At 47.6% G+C, this 22,961-nt stretch overlaps 1 protein-coding gene across 7 annotated transcripts in view; it reads left to right on the top strand.

Annotated features, from left to right (window-relative positions):
- Positions 1–21,903, top strand: part of FAM118A (family with sequence similarity 118 member A) — a 32,188-nt gene extending 10,285 nt beyond the window's left edge. For 3 of the 7 annotated variants that reach the window (XM_064368209.1, XM_064368210.1, XM_064368208.1), the window contains exons 2-9: positions 1,904–1,950; positions 2,723–2,978; positions 7,343–7,564; positions 10,241–10,369; positions 12,425–12,710; positions 15,019–15,051; positions 16,087–16,170; positions 19,891–21,903. In XM_064368209.1, coding sequence (XP_064224279.1) covers positions 1,904–1,950; positions 2,723–2,978; positions 7,343–7,564; positions 10,241–10,369; positions 12,425–12,710; positions 15,019–15,051; positions 16,087–16,170; positions 19,891–19,910 — 1,077 coding nt within the window. In that variant the 3' untranslated portion in view covers positions 19,911–21,903. The remainder of the gene's footprint in view (positions 1–1,903; positions 1,951–2,722; positions 2,979–7,342; positions 7,565–10,240; positions 10,370–12,424; positions 12,711–15,018; positions 15,052–16,086; positions 16,171–19,890) is intronic. The other 4 variants (XM_064368211.1, XM_064368212.1, XM_064368213.1 and 1 more) reach the window with 2 other exon arrangements.
- Positions 21,904–22,961: the final 1,058 nt, after the last annotated feature.

Raw genomic sequence — 22,961 nt, forward strand, 5'->3', positions numbered from 1 at the left:
TCGTTTTTTTTTTTTTTTTTTTTTTAAGAGAGGGTCTTACTCTGATCCAGGCTGGAGTTCAGTGGCATGATCGTGGCTCACTGCAGCTTCAACTTCCCAGGCTTAGGTGATTTTTCCCCACTCAGCCTCCCAAGTAGCTGGGATTGCAGGTGAGCACCACCATGCCTGCCTAATTTTTATATTTTGTGTAGAGATGGGGTTTCGCCATGTTGCCCAGGCTGGTCTCGAACTTCCCACCTCAGCCTCCCAGAGTGCTGGGATTACAGATGTGAGCCACCGTACTCTGCCAAAGTGATTTTCAGCCAGTGCTGGTGTGGATGTGGCAAAGCAAGCACTGACGCATTCTGGTGACCGCTTTTTTGGAAAGCTGTTTGGTGGTATGTGCTAAGATATTTTACAGTGTTCATACTCTTTAACTTAGCAGTTCTTCTCAGAAATCTCTCCTAAATAAGTAATTTCACAATATACAGGCTTTGTGCACCAAGCCAGTCGTCAGAGTGTTATACTAACATTCTGCAACAGAAATGATCAGTAAGAGAATTCATATGTGTACATTATACTTACATTTATGAATAGTTTTTAATAACAAGGAAATGTATTTTAATACATGAAAAAGTAGGATATGCACTGTGTTCTCAAATTACGTCAACTCTTTTGTTTATTTATTTATATATATTTGAGACAGAGTCTTGCTCTGTTGCCTGGGCTGGAGTGCAATGGTGCAATCTCATTGCAACCTTCACCTCCTGGTTCAAGTGATTCTCTTGCCTTAACCTCCCGTGTAAACACTTTTAAAAGAGAGTAGAAGGAATATAGAAATGTTAACAGTTATTGCTCAGAGATCATAGGATTATAGGGAAAACCTTATTTTTCTGTATTTTTCCTTGCTTACAGTAGATATTATTTCTAGAATTGGGGGGAAATGTGATTTTGGAAAATTTTTATTTTTTATTTTTGAAACTAGTCACTCTGTTGCCCAGGCTGGAGTGGAGTGGAATGGCATGGCCACAGCTCATTACAACTTCCCAGGCTCAGGCAATCCTCCAACCTCAGCCCTCATAGTAGCTGGGACTATAGGCATGTACCACCATGCCCGGCAATTTTTTTTTTTTTATATATAGAGACAGGATCTTGCTGTATTGCCCAGGCTGGTCTGGAACACCTGAGCTCAAGCAATCTGCCTTGGCCTCCCAAAATGCTGGGATTACAAGCATGAACCACCACACCTGGTCTGATTTTGGAAAAATTAAAGAATCTGGAGATAGCTTGGTGATAGAGACCTAGATGGTTTGGGATTCCTATTTTTATGTAAGGTAAGAATTGGCTTTTTACTTGGATGACTTCTTTAGACTGGATTTCAGTATGGCCAAGGGGAGGACTGGTGACTGGAGCTACTGCTGGTGCCGAGAAGGGCCATGCCCCAGCCCAGTGCTCTGCACCTCACAGAGTGCTCTTTGGCTTCCTGTGAAAAACTGCCTCTGACTTCACTTTGTTGTGCCACTTGCTGTGTTTTGCTCCTGTGATAAGTCGTTTGTGTTCCTGTGCACTGGAAGTTCTTCTAGAGCAGTGTGGGAAGAGACCTCAAAACCCCCAGCTTGGCGCCCACGGAGCCCCCTCCTCCATCTGTGCTTCTGTGTGTGTGTTTTCATTCTATGCTGTCCCATGCAGAACAGCCAGAGTCTAACTAGCCTGATGAGTCACATGAGATGAGGAATGGTGGTTTAGGACACGTTTTGCATGTATGTCATTTGCGTGTGACATTTTTCAGGTATTCTAATTTAAATAAAGATCCAGGACCTTTGATTTTAATTCTAGCCTTAACTCTCTTCCAGGGGATGAATAAAAATTTTAACCTAGGAATTAGAAGTCACTTCTGACCAGTTTTTCTCTTTAAAATTCACAGATGGATTCAGTGGAAAAGACAACAAATAGAAGTGAACAAAAATCCAGGTAATTAAAGGCGACCGTACCTTCCAGCAGCTTCATTGACTTCATCTAGCCTCTGTCGTGAGTCTGCTTACCTGTTTTTTAGTACCTGCAAAGGCAAAAGTGAAATGAAAACATTGGGGCACGAGGGGACCTCGAGGGCCATTTCCCAGCCTTTGCTTCAGTGTAGGAAACATTCCAGAAGGCAGTTTTCTGCCCAAGGAAGCGGCCATAGTCCAGTCTCCAAACCCAGCAACGTGTAATTAGAGGGATCATGTCTCAAACTGGAAGGGTCGTGCTTCCCAAGAAATAATTCTTTGACTACAGATGGACAGCAGGCTGTGTTTGTTGTGAAGTGAAGCGCAAGAAAGAGGCACTTACTGTAGAATGGGTTAGGATTGGAGAAAACCAGCATTTTGCCAGTCACTTTCTTATCTGTCACTGTAAGCAGGGGTCATTTTGTCATCATGATGTGTCTTCATAAGCTGTGTGCAGCTGCAAAGGAATGAAAATTGCTGAGCTTTTTGTTCACAAATACATATCACTTCAACATGATCTTAACACTGGGCAACTTAAGATGCATGAGACATAGCTGTCCCACATCCTTTAAGGAATCAGGATAGAACATGTAAAATAAATACATGAAGAAGGATACACAGGCGGTGTCCCCATAGTGTTGAGGGGAGTGTGTGTGTGTGTATGTGCATACACGCACAGCGCAAGGCCTGCCTGAACTCACTTTGTGTCTGCATTGTTTCCACTTTGACTTTCATTCTCTCCCTCCCTTGTTTTCAAGTAGAAAGTTTTTAAAAAGCCTCATCCGGAAGCAGCCCCAGGAACTGCTCTTGGTTATCGGGACTGGCGTCAGCGCAGCCGTGGCCCCAGGAATCCCTGCCCTTTGCTCGTGGAGAAGCTGCATCGAGGCCGTCATCGAGGCTGCAGAGCAGCTGGAGGTGCTGCACCCCGGGGACATTGCCGAGTTCCGGAGGAAAGTGACCAAGGATCGGGACCTGTTGGTTGTTGCCCATGATCTGATCCGGAAGATGTCACCTGTAAGTGTCAGACAAGTACCTCTGGTTTCTTGGGAACAACTTGGCTCTGCACCAGGCTGGATGAGTCTGTGAACCTAATGATAAACTCCTGCAGGCCTATTGTGTGTTCAGTGCTCAGCAGAGTTGGGCTATTGAGCCAGAACTCCTTGAGTCCATCGGAGGGTCATCTTTTAAAATTGAGGGATGCCAGGCACAGTGCAGTGTGGGGCTCCTGAAGCAGCTCCTGTTAAATGGAGCCTGACCGTGTGAGACTGTCTCAGGGAGGTCGTCAGCTGCACTCGGTGTGAACTTTGTGATTTTATATTCAGTGAAGGAATAGCCCTTAGGCATGTTTGGTTTAAGCAGGCCAGCCATATTTCTTCAGATGACAAGTGCTTCCTAAAACATTTTAAGATGGGAGAGGTTCTAGCTTCTTTGTCTGCGGTGGAGATGATCTAGTTGAGAGGAGAAGCAGCTGGTAACGTAGGAGCTGTTCCTGAGCAAGGCCCGGTGCTGAAGGGTCTGGTGCAGGGCGAGGTATGCGGCAGGTCACTGTGGTCCCAGGTCAGCCATGGCGTGTGGACAGAGAGGCTGGGATGCTGGATGGTGTGGCCCAGGCTCTTCGCAGTCATTGTCTTCCACTCTTGTATTTACTGAAGAGGCTCAGTCACCATCTGAGAGTCAGGACGGGAGGAGATGTTGGAGGTGTGAACATAGAGGAAAAAGCAGGAAAAAAGGTGAACTCATCACCAAGGAGAGTGGGAGAGTTGAGGCTAGCTGTGAAAGGATACCCAAAACCATGCGGCTTCATGTGAGCACTTTCATAATTCCCACCTAGAGACCCACGTGGGCAGCCCAGGGAGAAAATGGTGGTTGGGCAGGGCCCCTCTGTGCTGGCAGCTTCCGTCTGGTGCTCTGCAGGCAGCTGTAAATACTGTGCTTGCTCAGGGAGTGCGTGGAAGAGGGCAAGTGCAGAGAGGGAGGGAAGTTGGGGGCTTCAGGGCCGCCACTGAAGTCACACACACCACTCCTGTTTCGTCTCATCTGCCAGAGTTTCACATAGGGCTGCACCTAGCTTTGCCAGAGCTTGGGAAATGTTTTTAGTTAGGTGACTTTGCCACACGTGGGTGTTCTACTGAGGGATGAGTCTCATCAGAGGCCAGGGGTTGGAGAAGTACGGCCCTGGGCCTGTGTTTGTTTCCGTATAGTCTGTGGCTGCTTTCATGCCTCCAGGCAGAGGTGAGTCGTTGCATCAGAGACTTTATGGCCCACAAGGCCTGAAATATTTACTCTCTGGCCCTTATAGACAACATTTGCTGACCCCTGTCACAGGAAGAAGAAGGGAGGAGTTGAAGAGAGGCCAGGAAAGGTAGTGGGGTCACTGGGCAGCATGGAGGGCCCTTGTTGTTCATGTGGAGAGAGGCTGGCTAGAGTGAGAATTGTTTGTGGAAAGAGGCTGGCTAGAGTGAGAATCATTTGTCTTGAAAATGAGTGTTTGAGTTTCAAAAGTGAACCTCTTCTGTTCACTTTTGCTTGTTTTTGAAAACCTCCATCAGGGAATGTTGAAGTGAGGCCAGTCGACACAGCTGTATCGAGGGTTGGTTTTATCAGGAATTCCAGCAATACCAGAGAAAGGCGAGGGGCTTGAAAGTATTTGGGGGAGAGGGTGGTGTACAGACGTTACAGACGCTAAGCTGCTTAATGGAGGAAGGCAGGACAGAGGGCAGCGAGTGACTGTGGTTGGTGGTAATAGGGTCGGTAGCCCACAGGCCTCAATGGGCTTGAAGTTTCCCTGGGAACCAAGGTGCTAGAGAGGTGGGGAGCTGGGAGGGAGTGGTTGGACAGCAGGGGAGGCTGGGCCAGAGGTTCTGGAAAGGATCCACGTTCTGGGTAATGATGAGGTCTGGGGTGTGGCTGTATGTGTGGATGGCTGAGATGGGCCGGGACCATGGAGGAGAGTGGTAGGAGGAATTTAGAGGCCATGATCCCAGGAAGGATCATCTAAGTGGACATGAGAGTCACCCCAAATGATGACAGAAGCACAGCTGGAGAGATTGCAGGGAGCCCGGAGCCAAGCCCCCAGCTTCATCGGTGCAGGGAGTGCAGATTGACACCTAGAGCCAGGTCTCAGGTAGGGGAGAAGGTGAGCACTCCCAGAAGAGAATGGAGCTGTGGGAGTTGGCTGATGGCAGACACGACCCACTGGGAGCAGCGGGGGAGGGTTTTGGGGTATGGGAGAGTCGGAAGAGCTGTGGGATGAGTGGGAACCCTTGAGTCTTGGGTCTGTTGTGCTGGCGGAGCGACACAAACAGGCACAGAGGGCGAGGGGAGGGATTTTGATGCCCAGGTGCCAAGGCAGAGGGTGATGGTGAGGCTGGGAGCCGGGCAGAGGGGACACTATGTCCCCCTGGGCCCACCCCCACCCTGCCTCTGTGTCCCCTCCCAGCAAAGCTCTGAGGCACAGCTGTTGCATCTGCTATCGCCAGTTCCTTTTTCTCCTGAAGCCATCCAGCCAGGTTTCAGCTCTCAGGGCCCCTTAGAGGCAGCTCCTGTCGAGGCCACTGGAGACCACTGGGGCTGCCTCTGGAGGCCAGGCCTGAGTCCTGACCCTCTTGCTTCTCTCAGAGTATCTGCAACACTACTGGTCAGGTGTGCTGGCTCATGTCTGTAATCCCGGCACTTCCGGAGGCCGAGGCGGGCAGATCACTTGAGGGCAGGAGTTCAAGATGAGCCGCGGCAACGTAGGAATACCTTGTCTCTCCAAAAAAAAATTTTTAAATTTTAGGCTGGGTACAGTGGCTCATGCCTATAATCCCAGTACTTTGGGAGGCTGAGGCAGGTGGATCACCTGAGGTCAGGAGTTTGAGAGCAACCTGGCCAATGTGGTGAAACTCTGTCTCTACTAAAAATACAAAAATTAGCCGGGTGTGGTAGTGCACACCTGTAATCCCAGCAACTTGGGAGGCTGAGGCAGGAGAATTGCTTGAACCCAGGAGGGGAGGTTACAGTGAGCTGAGATCATGCCATGACACTCCATCCTGGGCGACAGAGCAAGACTTTGTCTCAAAAAAAACCTTTTTTTAAAATTAGCTAGGTGTTACGGTGTGCACCTGTAGTCCCAGCTACTTGGGAGGCTGAGGTGGGAGAATCACTTGAGCCTGGGAGATCAAGACTGCAGTGGGCCATGACTGTGCCACTTCTTGCACTCCACCCTGGGTGACAGAGTGAGATGGTCTCAAAAAAATAAAATAATAAGATGACATAAAATAATATAAAACAAAAAATTAAATTAAAAAATAAATTTTTTTTTTTTTTTTTTTTTTTGAGACGGAGTTTCGCTCTTGATACCCAGGCTGGAGTGCAATGGCGCGATCTCGGCTCACCGCAACCTCCGCCTCCTGGGTTCAGGCAATTCTCCTGCCTCAGCCTCCTGAGTAGCTGGGATTACAGGCACGCGCCACCGTGCCCAGCTAAGTTTTTTTTGTATTATTAGTAGAGACGGGGTTTCACCATGTTGACCAGGATGGTCTCGATCTCTTGACCTCGTGATCCACCCGCCTCGGCCTCCCAAAGTGCTGGGATTACAGGCTTGAGCCACCGCGCCCGGCCTTAAAAAATAAATTTTTAAGGAAAGAAAATGAGCTGGGTGTGGTAGTTGCACCTGTAGCCCTAGCTACTTGGGAGGCTGAGGTGGGAAGCTCGCTGGCGCCCAAGACTTGGAGGCTGCAGTGAACTATCCTGGCACCACTGTGCTCCAGCCTGAGTGACAAAGCATGACCCTATATCAGAAAAAAAGAAAAAAGAAATGCTGCCTCCCGCCTCATTGAAGGTGCCATCAAGACACACAGTTTCGTACACCACCGAGAAAGAGAAAACTGGACGCTGCAGCTCTCAGGGAAAGCCAGAGTCTTTACTGTGGTCTTCAAGGCCCAGGTCATCAGGTTCTGCTGCTGACACTTCCCCTCACTCCTCTCCTGCCTCAGTGGCCTCTGGCTGACCTTGGGCATACCTGAGCCATGACCTCCGTTCTGTGACCCTTGCTTTTCCCTCTGCTTAGAACATTCTCCAGGAGCCCTCACCTCCTCAGGCCTCTGCTCAGGCTTCCCCTTCTCAGAGAGGCTTCCCTGGTGCCCTGGTCCTGTCCACCCTCACCCCACAGCGCCTGCCCCTGTTTCTGCTGTGCTTTCCCATGGCAGTGTCACTGGTGGCGTGCTACACATGTGTGCGTTGCCTGTCCCCTGGTCTGGAGTTTCAGTGCATTCTGTGAAGCCTCATTTTCTTTGTTTCCAGCTGCTGTGTCTCTGGCACCCAGAACATGGCCTGCTTACCTGCTGAGTAGTTGTTGAGGCTGATGTTTTTGTAACTCTGATTCCACCTTTCGGTAGCGCACAGGCGACACCAAGCCCAGCTTCTTCCAGGACTGCCTGATGGAGGTGTTTGACAACCTGGAGCAGCACATCCAGAACCCTCTGGTGCTGCAGTCGATCCTCAGCCTGATGGAGAGGGGCACCATGGTCCTGACCACCAACTATGACAACCTGCTGGAGATCTTTGGCCAGCAACAGAACAAGCCCATGGAGTCTCTGGACTTGAAGGACAAGACTAAGGTATGGGCTGGGGGCACGGGTGGGCTGTGAGTGTGTGGAAGCTCTGTGGGTTAGAAGCAGCTTTCACTTTATAGCAGTGAATTAGTAATAAAGGAGCCAGGTGTGGCAGCGCCTGCCTGCAATCCTAGCTACTGGGGAGGCCGAGGTTGGGAGGATTGCTTGAGCCCAGGAGTTCCAGGCTGAAATGAGCTATGATCATGCCATTGTATTCCAGCCAGCCTGGGTGACAGAGTGAGACCCTTTATCCTAAAAAAAAAAAAAAAAAAAAAAAAAGTAATAATGGAAGGTGGCACACTGGCAGCCTCTGGAATACTGTGCTCCATAGGAAAACAAGATGCTAGGACTTAAAAGGCTGAGCTGGCCTCTCCCCAGGGCAGCTGGGCAATGATGGGGCAGTGTTCTGTGCATCTGAGGACTTCATATTTCCGCTTTTATTTTTTATTTTCAGAGACGGGGTCTTGCCGTGTTGCTTAGACTGGAGTGCAGTGGCACAATCGTAGCTCATAGTGTAATTTAGGCCATTCTTATACTACTGTATAAGAAATACCTGAGGCCGGCCGTGGTTGCTCATGCCTGTAATCCCAGCACTTTGTGAGGCTAACGTGGGTGGATCTCTTACAGTCCAGGAGGTCAAGGCCAGCCTGGCCAACATGGCAAAACCCTGTCTTTACTAAAAATACAAAAATTAGCTGGGCGTGGTGGTGCATGCCTGTAATCCCAGCTACTCGGGAGGCTGAGGCAGGAGAATCGCTTGAACTGGGAGGTGGAGATTGCAGTGAGCCAAGATCACTGCACACCAGCGTGGGCAACAGGGTGAGACTGTGTCTCACAAAAGAAAAAAAAATACCTGAGACAGGGTAATATATAAAGAAATGAGCTTTAATTGGCTCACGGTTCCACAGACTGTATAGGAAGCATAGCAGCATCTGCTTCAGGGAGGCCTCAGGAAGTTTCCAGCAGTGGCAGAAGGCAAAGTGGGAGTAGGCATGTCACATGGCCACAGAGCGGGTGGCGGCAGGGAGGTGGCACACACCTTTAAATGATCAGATCTCTCAAGAAGTCACTATCACGAAGATGGCACTAAGCCAAGGGATGATCCAGCCCCATGATCCAAGCACCTCCCTCCAGGCCACGCCTCCAGCACTGGGGATTACAGTTCAGCATGAAATCTGGGTAAGATGGATGTCCAAATTCTGTCAGTTAGAACACTACAGAGTCCTTAGACTTTTATGTCCTCTATTTTCAAGATCAATTCCTAGAAGAGTTTTATGGTCAAAAGGTATGAATATTTTAAAGACTGATGATGTAAATTACCAAATTGTTTTCCAGAAAGAGTACCAGTTACCTTCCCAGTGGCTGTGTATGGGAGTACCCATTTCCTGTATCTTGCCAACACGTGGTGTTATTAAAAAACAAAATGAAATACGCTTTGTCCATTTGATAGGTGAAAAATTTAAACATTGATTTCTTTTATTAAGGTTGTGCATACTTTCGTTGTGACTGTCGATATTTCTTTTGTGACATGCTTGGGACCTTTGCGCATCTGCTTATGTTATTCATAACTAACACCGCTGCCTGTGTTGTCTGGGCTGTCTTGTGAGAGAAGGCCCTGGCCCTGCTCTGGACAAAGAAACTGAATTACACAGAGATGATCTCTCAGTGTCAGTGTAAGGGCTGGGCTCAGCTGCAGCCCCTGATCCCCTTCTGCCCGGTGCGGTGTACATACGGGCAGGGCATCCACTCCTGCCAGCAGTGCCATGGGGTAGGCACCTGCCCTCTGTGTGTGAGCCACACCGTCCCCACTGCTGAGGCTTGCTCTGGTCAGTGTCTCTGGAAATGAACAGCCAGTTGCATAAACAGAACTGCCAGCTGGCTCAATGCCCAGCGATGGCAGTGGGGCTGTTGGTGTTTGTGTCCGTTCTGCCTGCTGCTGTGTGGGCCGCGGAGTGAAGATGTCTAGACATTGACCTGCTGGGCATCTTTATAAGGTCCTGCGTTCTGTATCTTGAACGGAAAGGAATGTGCTTAGCCGTTTGATAAATACTTTTCTCCATATATATGTGTGTGTGTATGAGTGTGTGTGTGAGATATATTTATTTGTGATACAGATATTTTCTGGGTGTTTAGAAGTAATACAGAAATAGCAGTAATTAAAATATATAACTTAGAAGTGAAAATCCCCATAACGCACCTAAAGTAATCACTTTTAACAGTTTGCTGTAATCTCAGGTGTTAAAGATATTTTCTGTGTAACTGTCTGTCTTTAAATAAGTTCTTTTTTTTTCCCCCTGAGATGGGGGTCTCACGCTGTTGCCCAGGCTGGTCTCGAAATCCTGAGCTTAAGCGATGCTCCTGCCTTGGCCTCCTGAGTAGCTGGGATGATGGGCATGAGCTACCATGCCCAGCTGAAGAAGCTCTTTTGCTATCATGGGACCAGCATGACTGATGCTGACAGCCGATTCTCTCTCATGTTTTAAAGGTGTAGTTGTACTGTCATAGGGCGGGAATAACTAGTGCTCACAGCCGAGTTTCTCTTAGGTTTTGAAGGTGTAATTGTTAAAGTGAAGGATCTCTCTGATTCTTTCCAAGATAGGTTTAAAAACTATGAATCAAATTTAAATATTTTCTATCTGTTTGTAATAGTTTAAGGATTTTTTTCGTCTTGGTTTTTGACAGGTGCTTCAGTGGGCGAGAGGACATATCAAGTACGGCGTTCTTCACATTCACGGCCTCTACACAGACCCCTGTGGGATGGTGTTGGATCCATCGGGATATAAAGATGTCACTCAGGACCCGGAAGTCATGGTATGGTCCGTCCTATTTAGCACTGGTGCATCCTCTGGGGAATTTGTGGTGACCCCTGGCCATTTGATTGCAGTCAAAGTGGTATCCCAGGCTCCAGGCCACCATGTCCTTCAGGTCGGTCCTTCACACAGTTGCTGAGGGAGGGGCCGCATCTCTTGTTCTCCTCTGTGTCTCTGGGCCCTGCATGGTGCCTCCATGTTGAATAGATGCTCAGTGAACATTTGTTGGAGGAAGGAATCTATGATTCCTTTGAAAGCATAGATCTGACCTTACCCTCTCCAAGAGCCCCAGCCATTCTGTGGTTCTCACCTGCCCAGGTATACAGTGAAACTCCTCAGCATGACATACAGGGCCCTGTGCAGTCTAGAATGTTCTCCAGTTCTCTTTGTTCGTCCATACATCTTCTGGTCTGAAATGCTCTACTCTCCTTCCTGTAGTTTTATTTTTAATTAATTAATTTATTTATTTATTTATTTTTTGAGTTGGAGTGTTGCTCTGTTGCCCAGGCTAGAGTGCAGTGGTGTGATCTGGGCTCACTACAGCCTCCACCTCCCAGATTCAAGTGATTCTCCTCCTTCAGCCTCCTGAGTAGCTGGGATTATAGGCATGCGTTACCACGCCTGGCTAATTTTTGTATTTTTCAGTAGATACGGGGTTTCACCATGTTGCTCAGGCTGGTCTTGAACTCCTGACCTTGTGATCCACCCGCTTTGGCCTCCCAAAGTGCTGAGATTACAGGCATGAGCCACCATGCCCAGCTCCTTCCTGTAGTTTTAAAACTTCATTCTTGGCCTGGCATAGTGGCTCATGCCTGTAATCCCAGAGCTTTGGCAGGCCAAGGTGGGAGGATCACTGGAGTCCAGGAGGGAGAGGCTGCAGTGAGCTGGGATCGCACCACTGCACTGCAGCCTGGGCAACAGAGTGACACCTCATTTCTAAAAAAATAAAAGTAAATAAAACTTCATTCTCTGTGAGGCTTTTTTTTTTCTTCTTAAGTAGACAGGGTCTTGCTCTGTGGCCCAGGCTGAAGTTCAGTGGCATGCTCAAAGCTCACTGCAGCCTTGAACTCCTGGGCCCAAGGATCCTTCTACCTTAGTCTCCGAAGTACCTGGGACTGCAGGTGTGCACCCCCACTCCTGGCTGTGAGGCCTTTTTTGATGCCCTAGACACAGCGAAGTGTGGACAGCATGCTTCTGTTAAGCACTGAGAAACTTGATATCTTTGTGGATTCCCCCAGGAGCACACAGCCAGGTGTTCTGTTCCTCAGGGCTCCTGCCTGGGCCTGTGTCATGCTGTGGCAGGTGTCAGTAAGATGAGTGATTGGGCAGATGCTTTTCAGTTGCCTAATTAATACTACTTGGTTATAAGAAATACCTGTGCTGAAATTGAGTCTCTCTGAAATATTTGGTTAGCTGAATTGGTGAGAGTCTCCTGCTTGCCTGAGTGACCCTACACAATCTGCTTTCCCTGTGCCCATCCCACCTTCTCAGTCCCTGTCACTGATCCCCTCCCCAGCTCTCCTGCCCTCATTCGCAAAACCCTCTCCTGTTGACTACCCTCCCAGCCCCTGCAGGAATTCCCACATATGACCCATTGAGGTAGACATTAGTTTTAGGGTGTTGCATGTGCATAATTCTGAACTGAAAACATTCTAATGTCCCCATTTTCTGTTTTAGTCATTTAAAGTTGTACCTAATTTGAGAAAATTTGAATTGGGTGACTGCCCTGGCGAGTGGGCGGGTTGGGCGATGGATTGGCCTTGCTGCAAGGGGCGTGCGCATTGCCACCCACCTCAGCCAAAGACCAGTTACTCCAGCTCAGATGGGGAGAGGCAGGCTTAGCCCAGCTTTGGTCTTTGCCGCCACAGGCTGCTGCTATGCGGTGACCTGAGTGCCATGTTGGGAGAGGATCCTGTCCTTCCATGTTCCTCAGTGTGGCCCTGGGAACAGCCTGTCAGGGGGCAGTGATTTAAAAGCACATGCATGTGACTTGGTTAGTCGTAAGCTCTTGCTGTCTTTCAGATGAGCACCTGATTTCTTCATTGGCTTTTTCCAGGAAGTCCTCCAGAACTTATACCGTACCAAGTCTTTTCTGTTTGTGGGCTGTGGAGAGACCCTTCGTGATCAGATATTCCAGGCCCTCTTTCTTTACTCTGTGCCGAATAAAGTGGATTTGGAGCACTACATGCTTGTGCTGAAGGAGAATGAAGACCATTTCTTTAAGCATCAGGCAGATATGCTTTTGCATGGAATCAAAGTTGTATCGTACGGGGACTGTTTTGACTATTTTCCAGGATATGTGCAAGACCTTGCCACTCAGATCTGCAGACAGCGAAGCCCAGGTATAGATTCTGTCTTCACTTTTTTTTTTTTTTCCTTGAGACTGAGTCTCGCTCTATTGCCCAGGCTGGAGTGCAAATAGCACGATCTTGGCTCACCGCAACCTCTGCCTCCTGGGTTCAAGCGATTCTCCTGCCTCAGCCTTCCGAGTAGCTGGGATTACAGGCATGTGCCACCATGCCCGATTAATTTTGTATTTTTAGTAGTGACTGTGTTTCCCTATGTTGGCCAGGCTGGTCTCGAACTCCTGACCTCAGGTGATCCACCCGCTTCAGGTTCCCAAAGTGCTGGGATGACAGGTGTGAGCCACTGTGCCTGGCCTGTCTTCACTTTTCATGTACAAAACTCATAGGGCTCTTTTAGTTCTTTCTCTCTCTTTTTGATGTAATTCACATACCCATAAAATTCACCAATCTTCCGGTTATTACTTTTTCAAACTGCCTCTGTAATTTAAAATTAGAAGATTGAAGTGATTGGTGTCCTAGTGACAAGTCTGTAACTAACTAAACTTTAACACCAGGCTGGGCTTGGTGGCTCATGCCTGTAATCCCACCATTTTGGAAGGCTGGGGCAGGAGGATTGCTTGAGCTCAGGAGTTTAAGACCAGCCTGGGCAACATAGGGAGACCTGGTCTCTACAAAAAAACATTTTTTAAAAAATTAGCTGGGTGTGGTGGTGCACATCCGTGATCCCAGCTACTTGAGAGGCTCAGGTGGGAGGATTGCTTGAGCCCAGGCGTTCCAGGCTACAGCAAGCTGTGATCAGGCCACTGCATTCCAGCCTGGGCATTGGAGCAAGACCCTGTCTCTAAAAATAAAACGTAAAGTAACTTTGAAGTTGACAGCTGTGCACACATGTGTACCTGGACACATTTATTCATGTTTCAGGTTTCCTTAACCAAGAAAGGAAACTACCAGGCCAGCTTTATCAGTTGTGATACTTAACACTGGAAAGAGGCAGATATCTCATGTTTGTGTCCTGTCACTGCAGTTGAAAAGTTCGAACTTCAGAAGCACAAAATGATTTCATGAAGACTTGACTTCTTTTTTCAAGTAACATATTTTTCCTGTTCTGAATGCAGCACCTCTTTTAAGTAATGCTCCTTGGCCCTTGTTTTGACAAATTGCTTGTCTGTCAGGAATGACCAAAATAATTGAGAAATTCTTAAACTTGGTCATCTTGACATAAGGGAATTGACAGCTGCAAGTTTGGCATCATAAAACATTGATGATGGCAAGCTTGGAAAGGCCTGTGCTGGCTCTTGTTTAATTGTAACTGAAAGCCCAGGCACTCACCACACACCGGAACCAGGTTAGCCACAGAGGCAGGTGTATGTGACCAGCTATGAACTTGGAGACTGGAGAATGCACAGATAATCCAGAAGCTAAGGTTTTTGTTGTTTTTTTAACCACTATCGTTTCCTTTCAGAATTGCTAATTAGCAAAATGGACCAAAGTAAGTTCCATTTCCATGAATGAAAGTGTAATGAGGGCAACAGCATCTTATTAAGGGCAGAAGAGGGGAGCTCATGCGTGCCGAGGTGTTACCCTCCACTAGGAGTTCCATATTCTTGACCTTAGTTTTTAGTGGCAGCATGCAGTGCTGGTAGGTAGATGATTTCATAGACAAGACAGGCTGAGCTGGCACAGGCTCATAATGTGCCCAGTTAGTGCCCAGACATTTTGAAGCTGGGGTTGGGATCCTAGCCTGACTGCAGAGCAAAATATACCATTTGGTGCATCCTGGCACCAGCCCACATGCGTGGCTCTGCAGAGAGGCAGGCAGCAAGCTTTCCTCATTTCTGCCCCTGTCCGCTGCCCCTTCCACCCCCACACTCCCTGGAGTACCGGACCCAGTGGCAGCCCGCATGTGCTTGGGCTCCTGGAGGAGCTGAGCAGCTTCTGTCATGCCAAAGCTCCCTTTCCAGGTCGTGGCAGCCAAGTGGATTCAACCAGCTGCCAGAAGACTGCAAGGTCATTGGGAGTTTTAATCTGTGACTGTGTCATGAAGGATATTTGTACTCGAATTCATGGAGTGCCACTCCTGATGGAGGAGGAGGCCCACTGATAGTGACAGTAATGCTAGTGACCACGGACACCGCACCATGCTCTCTGTGCCACCTGGCTCCTTCAGTGAGTCCTCACGCCAAGCCTGGGAGGTGGAGAAGAAAGGGCACCGGTAGCGCAGGAGCCCACAGCCCACGCGGGCTGAGCTTCCCAGAAGCCTGTTCCCAGTCACTGCCTCAGAGTGGCCTGAGGAGGACGAACTTTGGCGTTTCAGCTCCACTGACTGCTCTTCTTTCTCCTCCAGATGCTGATCGAGTGGACAGCACCACTTTATTGGGTAAAGCAGATCTTTCTTCTTGCCAGCCTGTGTTTTACCGACACATTCCATTGTCTCCTGTCACTAACTGTAAAATCATAAACGTTTGTTTTTCACATTAAATGATTAGCCTGTGTTAAGACAGCCCCACTGAAGATGATAAATGGGCATGCTTAGCACGGCCCCTACCACACCCAGAGACTAAAAGCCATCCCTTTGAGGCACGCCTTAGCACGGCCCCTACCACATCGAGAGACTGAAAGCTATCCCTTTGAGGGACGCCTTAGCACGGCCCCTACCACACCAGGAGACTAAAAGCCATCTGTTTGAGGAGGGAGCACAGCCGAATCACACGTGGGCCAGCTGGCACCTGAGAAGAATTTCTTGCCCTAGAACCAAGAGTGACAGAGGACTTGGAACAGGCTCTGTTTGTGTGGTACCATGTGGTGCAAGATGCAGTGCCTTAGAATTACCCAGCTCCTGAGAAATTCTCATTGCAGGGGTCTGAGCTTTCACACAGAAGCTTTGTATTTCATACTCGTTTGAAATGTGAATGCTTTTCTTGCTGGGCTCAATTCTGCCTGTTTATAAATTAACAAGACTCAGTGGCTATGAATGCCCTCCTGTGTATGAAGTGGGCACCAGGTGTTTTTCCTCTTGCTGAGTTATTTGGGTAAAAGGGGCCCTTGGTGGTGCGGAGGCCTCGGTGTGCAGCCCCGTTTTCCCAGTGCGTTCACAGATGAGAAAATGTGTTCAGTATGGGAGCCACTGGCATCGCATCCGTGTTAGTGGTTCAGGAAGTATAAAACCAGCGCAGTCAGCTTCCTATTTCCTCCTATTCTCGTGTGAAAGGACATCTTTATTACAGTTGCTTTCTTAAATGCGACTCTTGGAACCATTGTTTTCTTTTGAAAGCAGCAGTAATGTGGCGGAGATCATCTGTAGCATGGGGTAACGCTGATTTGGCCAGTGCTTCAGGAAGGTCACATTTATAAACTGTGCCTTGGTGGGTGGATTCTAAATAAACAAGCTTCTTACGAAGTTTTCCTCTTTCAGGTAATACATGCCAGGACTGTGCAAAGAGGAAGTCAGAAGAGAATGGAATTGAAGTTTCAAAAAAACTCAGACAACCAGATACTGGTATTTTATCTGTTCTTTTTGTGGGGAGCTGCCTCAGGTCTGGCTTGTTGGCAGGTGTCTTCAGGGGCAGTGCCACACTCTCACGCCCCAGGCTTGGGTGGGAGGTGCATATGTTCTGTCAGGGCCACAGGGCACAGGAGGCTTGGCAGAGAACCTGACTTCTCACCCCAACCCCATTCCAACTCCCCAGAGGGAAATGTCTTTTAATTTAGGTGAGCATGTTATGAAAGTGCGGCAGGCAGAAGGGTGCTCTCTACAAAAAGAAAGGTTTAAAAAGGTGAATAAAAAGTGCACAGATCATATAAGGTCAGCTCAGTGCAGTTTTGCAAAGTGAACTCTCTCATATAATCACACCCAGTTCTGGAAGCAGCAATGCCACTACCCCGTTTGCCACTCCTCAGCTTCCCCCGGCCCCAAGGGTGACCACTAGCCTGATTCATGCCACCTGAGTCCCTGGAGAAAGCCACTTTAAATCATTTGAGTTTTGTTACCTCTGTGACAGGCTAAGATTTAAGTGATTGAACTACTTATCTAAACAGTGTGTTTGAATAGGCCTCTCTGTTGAGCTGGGAAGGGCTGTCTCGCTGGCTGGTGCCAGCTCCTCCCTCTCCGCCCCTTCTCCTCCTCCTCCTGCCAGGTATGGATAGTGCGGTGTGTTCCATCTCATTCTTTAAATAACATACTTAAGCCACACTTCCCAACATGAAGCTTGGGCTGGATGGGCCCCGCTTCCGTATCCCGCCCCAGAACCAACCGGCTTCCCCGTTGTGTCTGTCTCTGTGGTGTCAGGACAGAAAGGAAATGAGACCCCCAGTCTGTCTGTAGGTTGATTGTAAAAGTTGGAAAACAAAAGCATTACTTGATTAAAACAGCGTCAGTGTTCTTTCCTGCCTAGCCACCTTGTGGTCGTGTTCATGGGCCCAGTGCCACCGTGCCTGTGCCAGTGGCAGGACGTGTTCTCAATGTCGGCATCGAATGTGGCTTATTCCTTACATTCCATTCTCCTATTTCTTACCACTTCATGTTGCGGCCTTAAGACGTCTGTTACTTCTTATTTTTTGAGGAGTTCTTAGGTTCTTCTTTCCCCTTTGTTTTTCAAAAAATAACATTTCCCAATATTCTTAAATGTATGCGTTCCCTTAGCTTTCAGAACTGATTAAGAAAACTTTTTTAAAATGTATCCATTCTCTTCATCCTGCCAGCCCGCATCTCCCAGGACACCTCCTCCTGGCCGTCTACTGCGGGACCGTCGCGTGCCTGCCTCCCGAGCTTCCCTGCTTCTTTGAGATGGAGGCCCAGGTCTCCCTTGTTCTTGCCCTCCCTTCTCCCAGTCCGTCCTGCTAGTACCTCCTGAAGCTGCTTCTGCAGACCCCGGTGTGGGGTCGCCTCTTGAGCACCACGTGTCTGCAGGTGTCTGTGCTGTCCTCATGCCTGTCGGTGGTTTTGGCTTGGGATTCTTGGGTATGATTTCCCCGGACTCCACTGTCTGAAGACCAGGTTTCCTGTGAAGAGGGTCTGATGGGAACCTGGTTCCCAGTGGTTTGAAGGTGCCTGTTGCTTTTTTTCCTGGGAGTTTTTAGGATCTTCTTTTCCCTTGATGTTTAGATACTCAATGAGGATGAGTCTAGGTGGAAATCTTTTTTACCTGCCTTACTCAGGTGTTCTCTTTCTTCTTCCATTTCTCCTGGAATAGTCTGTGATACTCTTTCTTTCCATCTTCTGTTCTCCCTTTCTGGAAGTCATACTAGTTGGGATCTCCTGGATTATTTCCACTGTCTTGTAAATTTTCTCTTATGTCTCTTAATATTCATTTTTTTATACTTCCTGGGGGATTCTCAAATGATGCTCCAGTCCTTGGGTTAAATTTCTCCTTTGCCCGTGATCTCGTTTCTGAGAGCTCTGATTTTCTTAGTTACCCTTTCTCAGCATCTGCTTTCTTTGGCTGTGAGAACTCTCGAGACAGAAGTCAACCTGCTTATCTGATCCTGCTACATTCCTGAAAACGTTGGGAGAGAAGATTTTCATACAATAGGAGTTTATATTTTATTATATAAGTAAACCCAAGTAAAACACTCTTAAATACCTATATAGCAGTCCACCAAAAATTTCTGAGAGCTATGAAGCGTCCAGCTTAATCAATTACCTCTTCATTGAACACTGAAATCCTTCAGTGGGTGTGTTGGAGCAGTATTGTGTCCCTGCATGCCCTTCAACACCACAGGGACCATGTGCAACAGTACATGTTAGAAAGATTCATAGTGAATGCAAACTTAGTTGAATAAAATAAGGCAGTTGTAAAAGGGCCACTTGCAGAGTGAATCACAGTGCAAGGAGGGCTGGCGGCAGGGGGTGGAGGTGCCACAGCATCCTGCCATCCAGGGGCAGGGAAAGTGAGAGTGAGCTGGCGTGGAGGTCCTTGTGGAAGAGCTGTGAGGGGCTGCTGTCGCAGACTTGGCATCATCTCATTTAGTTTTATACAACTTCGCTCAGGCCCGGTGGCTCATGCCTATAATCCCAGCACTTTGGGAGGCTGAGGCAGGCAGATCACCTGAGGTCAGGAGTTTGAGACCAGCCTGGCCAATGTGGTGAAACCCCATCTCTACTAAAAATACAAAAATTGCCAGGCATGGTAGCACACACCTGTAGTCCCAGCTGCTTGGGAGACTGAGAAAGGGGCATCACTTGAACCAGGGAGGCGGAGGTTGCAGTGAGCTGAGATCACACCACTGCACTCTCCAGCCTGGGTGACAGAGTGAGACTCCATGTAAAAAAAAAAAGTTTTAAACAACTTCAAGTGCACTTAGGGGCACACACATTTTAGAGAATTCGATTTTGATAGTGTTTTGGATCAAATTATCTGAAATCTTTTTGCAAATATTTGGATTGCGAGTTCGGCTAGTAGAACCATCTATAACTAAGTAAAAACAAAACACAAAACTAGTGTTCTGTGAATTGTTTCCTCTGGGGTAGGTGGTTCTTTACCACTGCTATCTTTCATGCTCCTTGTTTTCTGCTTATCTGGGCTTCTCCGGTGCCTGCTGACAAGAACGAAGGCCCAGGCGATTTTCCTCAGTAGATTGGCTTTCTTCTGCTGTTGTGTGTACATAGATTTTGTCCCCCCGTGGCCTACCTCTGACTGGTGTGCACATCAGGTGCAGGGCCTACTGCCTGGTAGACTTTGCTACAGAGCACTGGGCAGGTGTTGTCTTCAGGGCCTGTGAGATCTGTGCTCCTAGACGCCATCACCTGCACCTCAGCCCCAGCTCTCCCCAGGCAGTCATGTCTCCTTAGGGCGAAGCCCCTGGCCTGTGTTGTACAGAAAGCCTTGGACTGTCCTACATGTGAGAGAGAGAAGCCAAGCCTGGAGAGCCCAGAGGAATCGACAGCTCATTCTTCATATTTCAACAGGCTCTCTCACTGTATGTTTGTTGAAATTGGCCCATCTTCAGTTCACTAAGAAAGAAAAGAGCATCCATGTTCAAGGATTGAAATTCCCACAGATATTTGCAAATGCAATGTCATCACTTACTTGATCCCCTGATAGTATTGGTAATTACACAAGGCCATTTTCAGATAGCGACTACTATTTCCATTTTAGAGGGGTTTTCAGTCTTCAGCACATAAGAACAATTGTAAAGCAGTTTCTGAAATAGAAATCTGTAAATAACTTTTTTTAGCTGGACTTTAACCCTTTGGAATTTTGTTCTTTTATTTAAACAGATGATGCTGGAGGGTCTTGAAATACTTAAAACCAGTAAAACTTGCAACTTGAAAACCAGCCTTCTGTAACCACAGTGCCATGCCCAAACCAAGAGGAATGTACGGAGAACTCCATGTGAATCTCTGATTGCGAAACAGTCACATACACCAACAGAGCCACATGGGTGTGTGGCCCTCAGGGCTGGGTGAGAGGGCTCCCCTGTGTGTTGAACCGTGCAGGAGGTGATGCGGGCACACTTCAGGTGGACTTTGCGAGGACTGATGGACAGCTACCTCAGAGGCCAGAGTCAGTGGGAAGAGGTGGAAACTGGTGTTCCAGTTCCCATCTGACAGGCTCACTTTTGTCAAGGTGGTTCTTTTTCCTAATAAAAGGGGAGAGCAAAGACTGTCCAAGCAACAGTAGTTACCAAAGAGAAAATAAGAAATAGAAATATATATATATATATATTTTTTTTTTTTTTGAGATGGAGTCTTGCTCTTTTGCCCAGGCTGGGGTGCAGTGGCGTGATCCTGGCTCACTGCAGCTTCCACCTCCTGGGCTCAAGTGATTCTCCTGCTTCAGTCTCCTGAGTAGCTGAGATTACAGTTGTCTGCCACCACGCCTAGCTAATTTTTGTATTTTTAGTAGAGACAGTTTCACCATGTTGGCCAGGCTGGTCTTCAACTTGACCTCAGATGATCTGCCCGCCTCAGCCTCCCAAAGTGCTGGGATTATAGGCGTGAGCCACCGCACTGGCAAAATAGACACGTTTTATAATTTCTATGTGGAAACATGTTACTATAGAAAACATTTTAAAGGTATGTTTGTTCCACTGTTAAGTAGTAAAGAATGAATCCACTCTTGAAAATGGTATGTTTTTAGAAAGAACACCTGGATCAAAAGGGCTTCTTTGGAATTAGGTCGTTTTAGTAACTTACGTTCCAAAGAAACACAGGTCTGATGTTGCTAAGAACTGTGAAATCGGAAGAGCTGGAGGCCCTTTTCAGAAGTTCAGGCCAGCATTGTGCAGGGCCACTGCGGGACTGACAACCAGGACAGCACAAGTGATGCACGAGACCAGGTTTCAAACATTGTAAATTCCAAGCTTTGTCTTTATTCTCTGGGGTAAGATCCAGTCTTTCTGTTACTGTTTCTTAAAATTCTCTTCCATGGCCCATATTAAGGAAGTTTGCACAGAGTGAGGGAGGCAAAACTTGAAAGGGGCCTGCAACACTTTAAACCTTTCCAGGGTTTACTCACATGAAACAGCTGTGCTGTGCACTCTGCTGGTGCCTAGGGAGCTTCCCTGACTGACCTGGCAGAGCTTCCATGGTGATGCATGACTGGCACTAAAGTGGAGGGTTCTCTTTGGAAACAAGCAGCGCTGCTTGGTTTCAGTTTGAGGCCACTTCAATGTGGCATTTCTTACCAATCCCTGTGACACTCCCCATTGATGACTCCCACAGGTACAGAGAAAGTTAAGAACAGGAAACAGAAGGATAGGATGCATAGGGAGGGACAGAGCCCAGAGACCTGCCGAAGACTTTTTTTTTTCTTTTTGATGCATGGAAAACGCATCTTTTATGCCACTCCGGCCATAAATAAAATGGTAACTTCAACCCTGTGTGCTCAGTGTTTCAGTTATGCCAAGGCTTGCTAGAATGTATTTAATGAGAATTTTTAGCTCGAGTTGCCACCCAACTATGAAATCAATTTAATGTTTACTTGAATGTGTTTAAATGTTTTATTAAACAGCAAACATAAATTATTATTTTTTTTTTTGCAATCAGGGAATATCTGAATCTGAGAGCTGGCCTGACACAGGATATAGCAAAATTACAAGCATAGAGGATGCTGTGCACTAGGATGGAAAGCTTGTTACAGCCCATTTTAAGAAAAGCTTTGCGTGCTCTGCTGGAGGATGCAGCCATGTTGCTGTACCACATGGGTGCATCTGTAGTTCGTTCTGTTGTATGCTCATTACAGAATGTAAGTTTATTCCAATGCAATTGATAAAGGCAACTCCAATACGGCACTTGTGTATAGTTGAGTCAGTGAGAAACATCACATCAGGAGACAACAAAGTTGGCCCTGCTGTTTACTGCCTCAAGCTAGAACAGCTATTACATTTTAAAATGGTTACATTTTAAGGCAGGTCATGGTAGCTCATACCTGTAATCCCAGCACTTTGGGAGGCTGATGTGTGTGGATTACTTGAGGTCAGGGGCTCGAGATTGGCCTGGCCAACATGGTGAAACCCTGTCTCTACTAAAAATACAAAGATTAGCCTGGCATAGTGGCGCACACCTGTAGTCCCAGCTACTCAGGAGCCTGAGGCAGGAGAATCGCTTGAACCCGGGAGGCAGAGGTTGCAGTGAGCCGAGAATTGTGCCAGTGTACTCCAGCCTGGGCAATAGAGCAAGACTCTGTCTCAAGAAAAAGAACAAAGGACAAGTTAGAGTGCCTTCTGCTGTCTGCAGCTCATGGAGGTCAGCTATCTCATTGTACTGGAAGTCCCCTCGGGGAAGGAACCCAATCTTTTTGAGATGTAATATCCCCCTCACAGGGTACATTCTTCTTGTTACATGAAAGTGTTGTCAAACGGATACTTTTACTCAGTACAGTGGTGCAGTCTCAGCTCACTGCAACCTCGGCCTCTGGATTCAAGTGATTCTCCTGCCTCAGCCTCCCAAGTGGTTGGGATTACAGGTGTGCACCCCCTCATGCCTGGCTAATTTTTGTATTTTTAGTAGAGACAGGGTTTCACCATGGTGACCAGGCTAGTCTTGAACTCCTAAGCCCAAGTAGTCCAGCCACCTCAGCCTCCCAAAAAGTGCTGGGATTACAGCTATGAGCCACCATGCCCAGCCTGTTTTGTTCCATTTTGAAATGGAAATGTACTGAAAGTGCAACTTTCCTTTGCATAACAATGTTTTTAAGTGGAGACGTCAGTTGTCACTTGAGAAACTGTGTTCTTCAATATTTCCTTAACAGAAATTCTATTCAGAATAATTCAAATTGCACTGAAACAGACATCATTCAATTTCACCATTAAACTTTTTTTGGCTTCAAAAATTATACATTGGAGACA

The sequence above is a fragment of the Aotus nancymaae genome, unplaced genomic scaffold, assembly GCF_030222135.1.
Source record: "Aotus nancymaae isolate 86718 unplaced genomic scaffold, 86718_ANA_hifiasm-v0.15.2.pri h1tg000076l, whole genome shotgun sequence".
Taxonomy (NCBI): Eukaryota; Metazoa; Chordata; class Mammalia; order Primates; family Aotidae; genus Aotus; species Aotus nancymaae.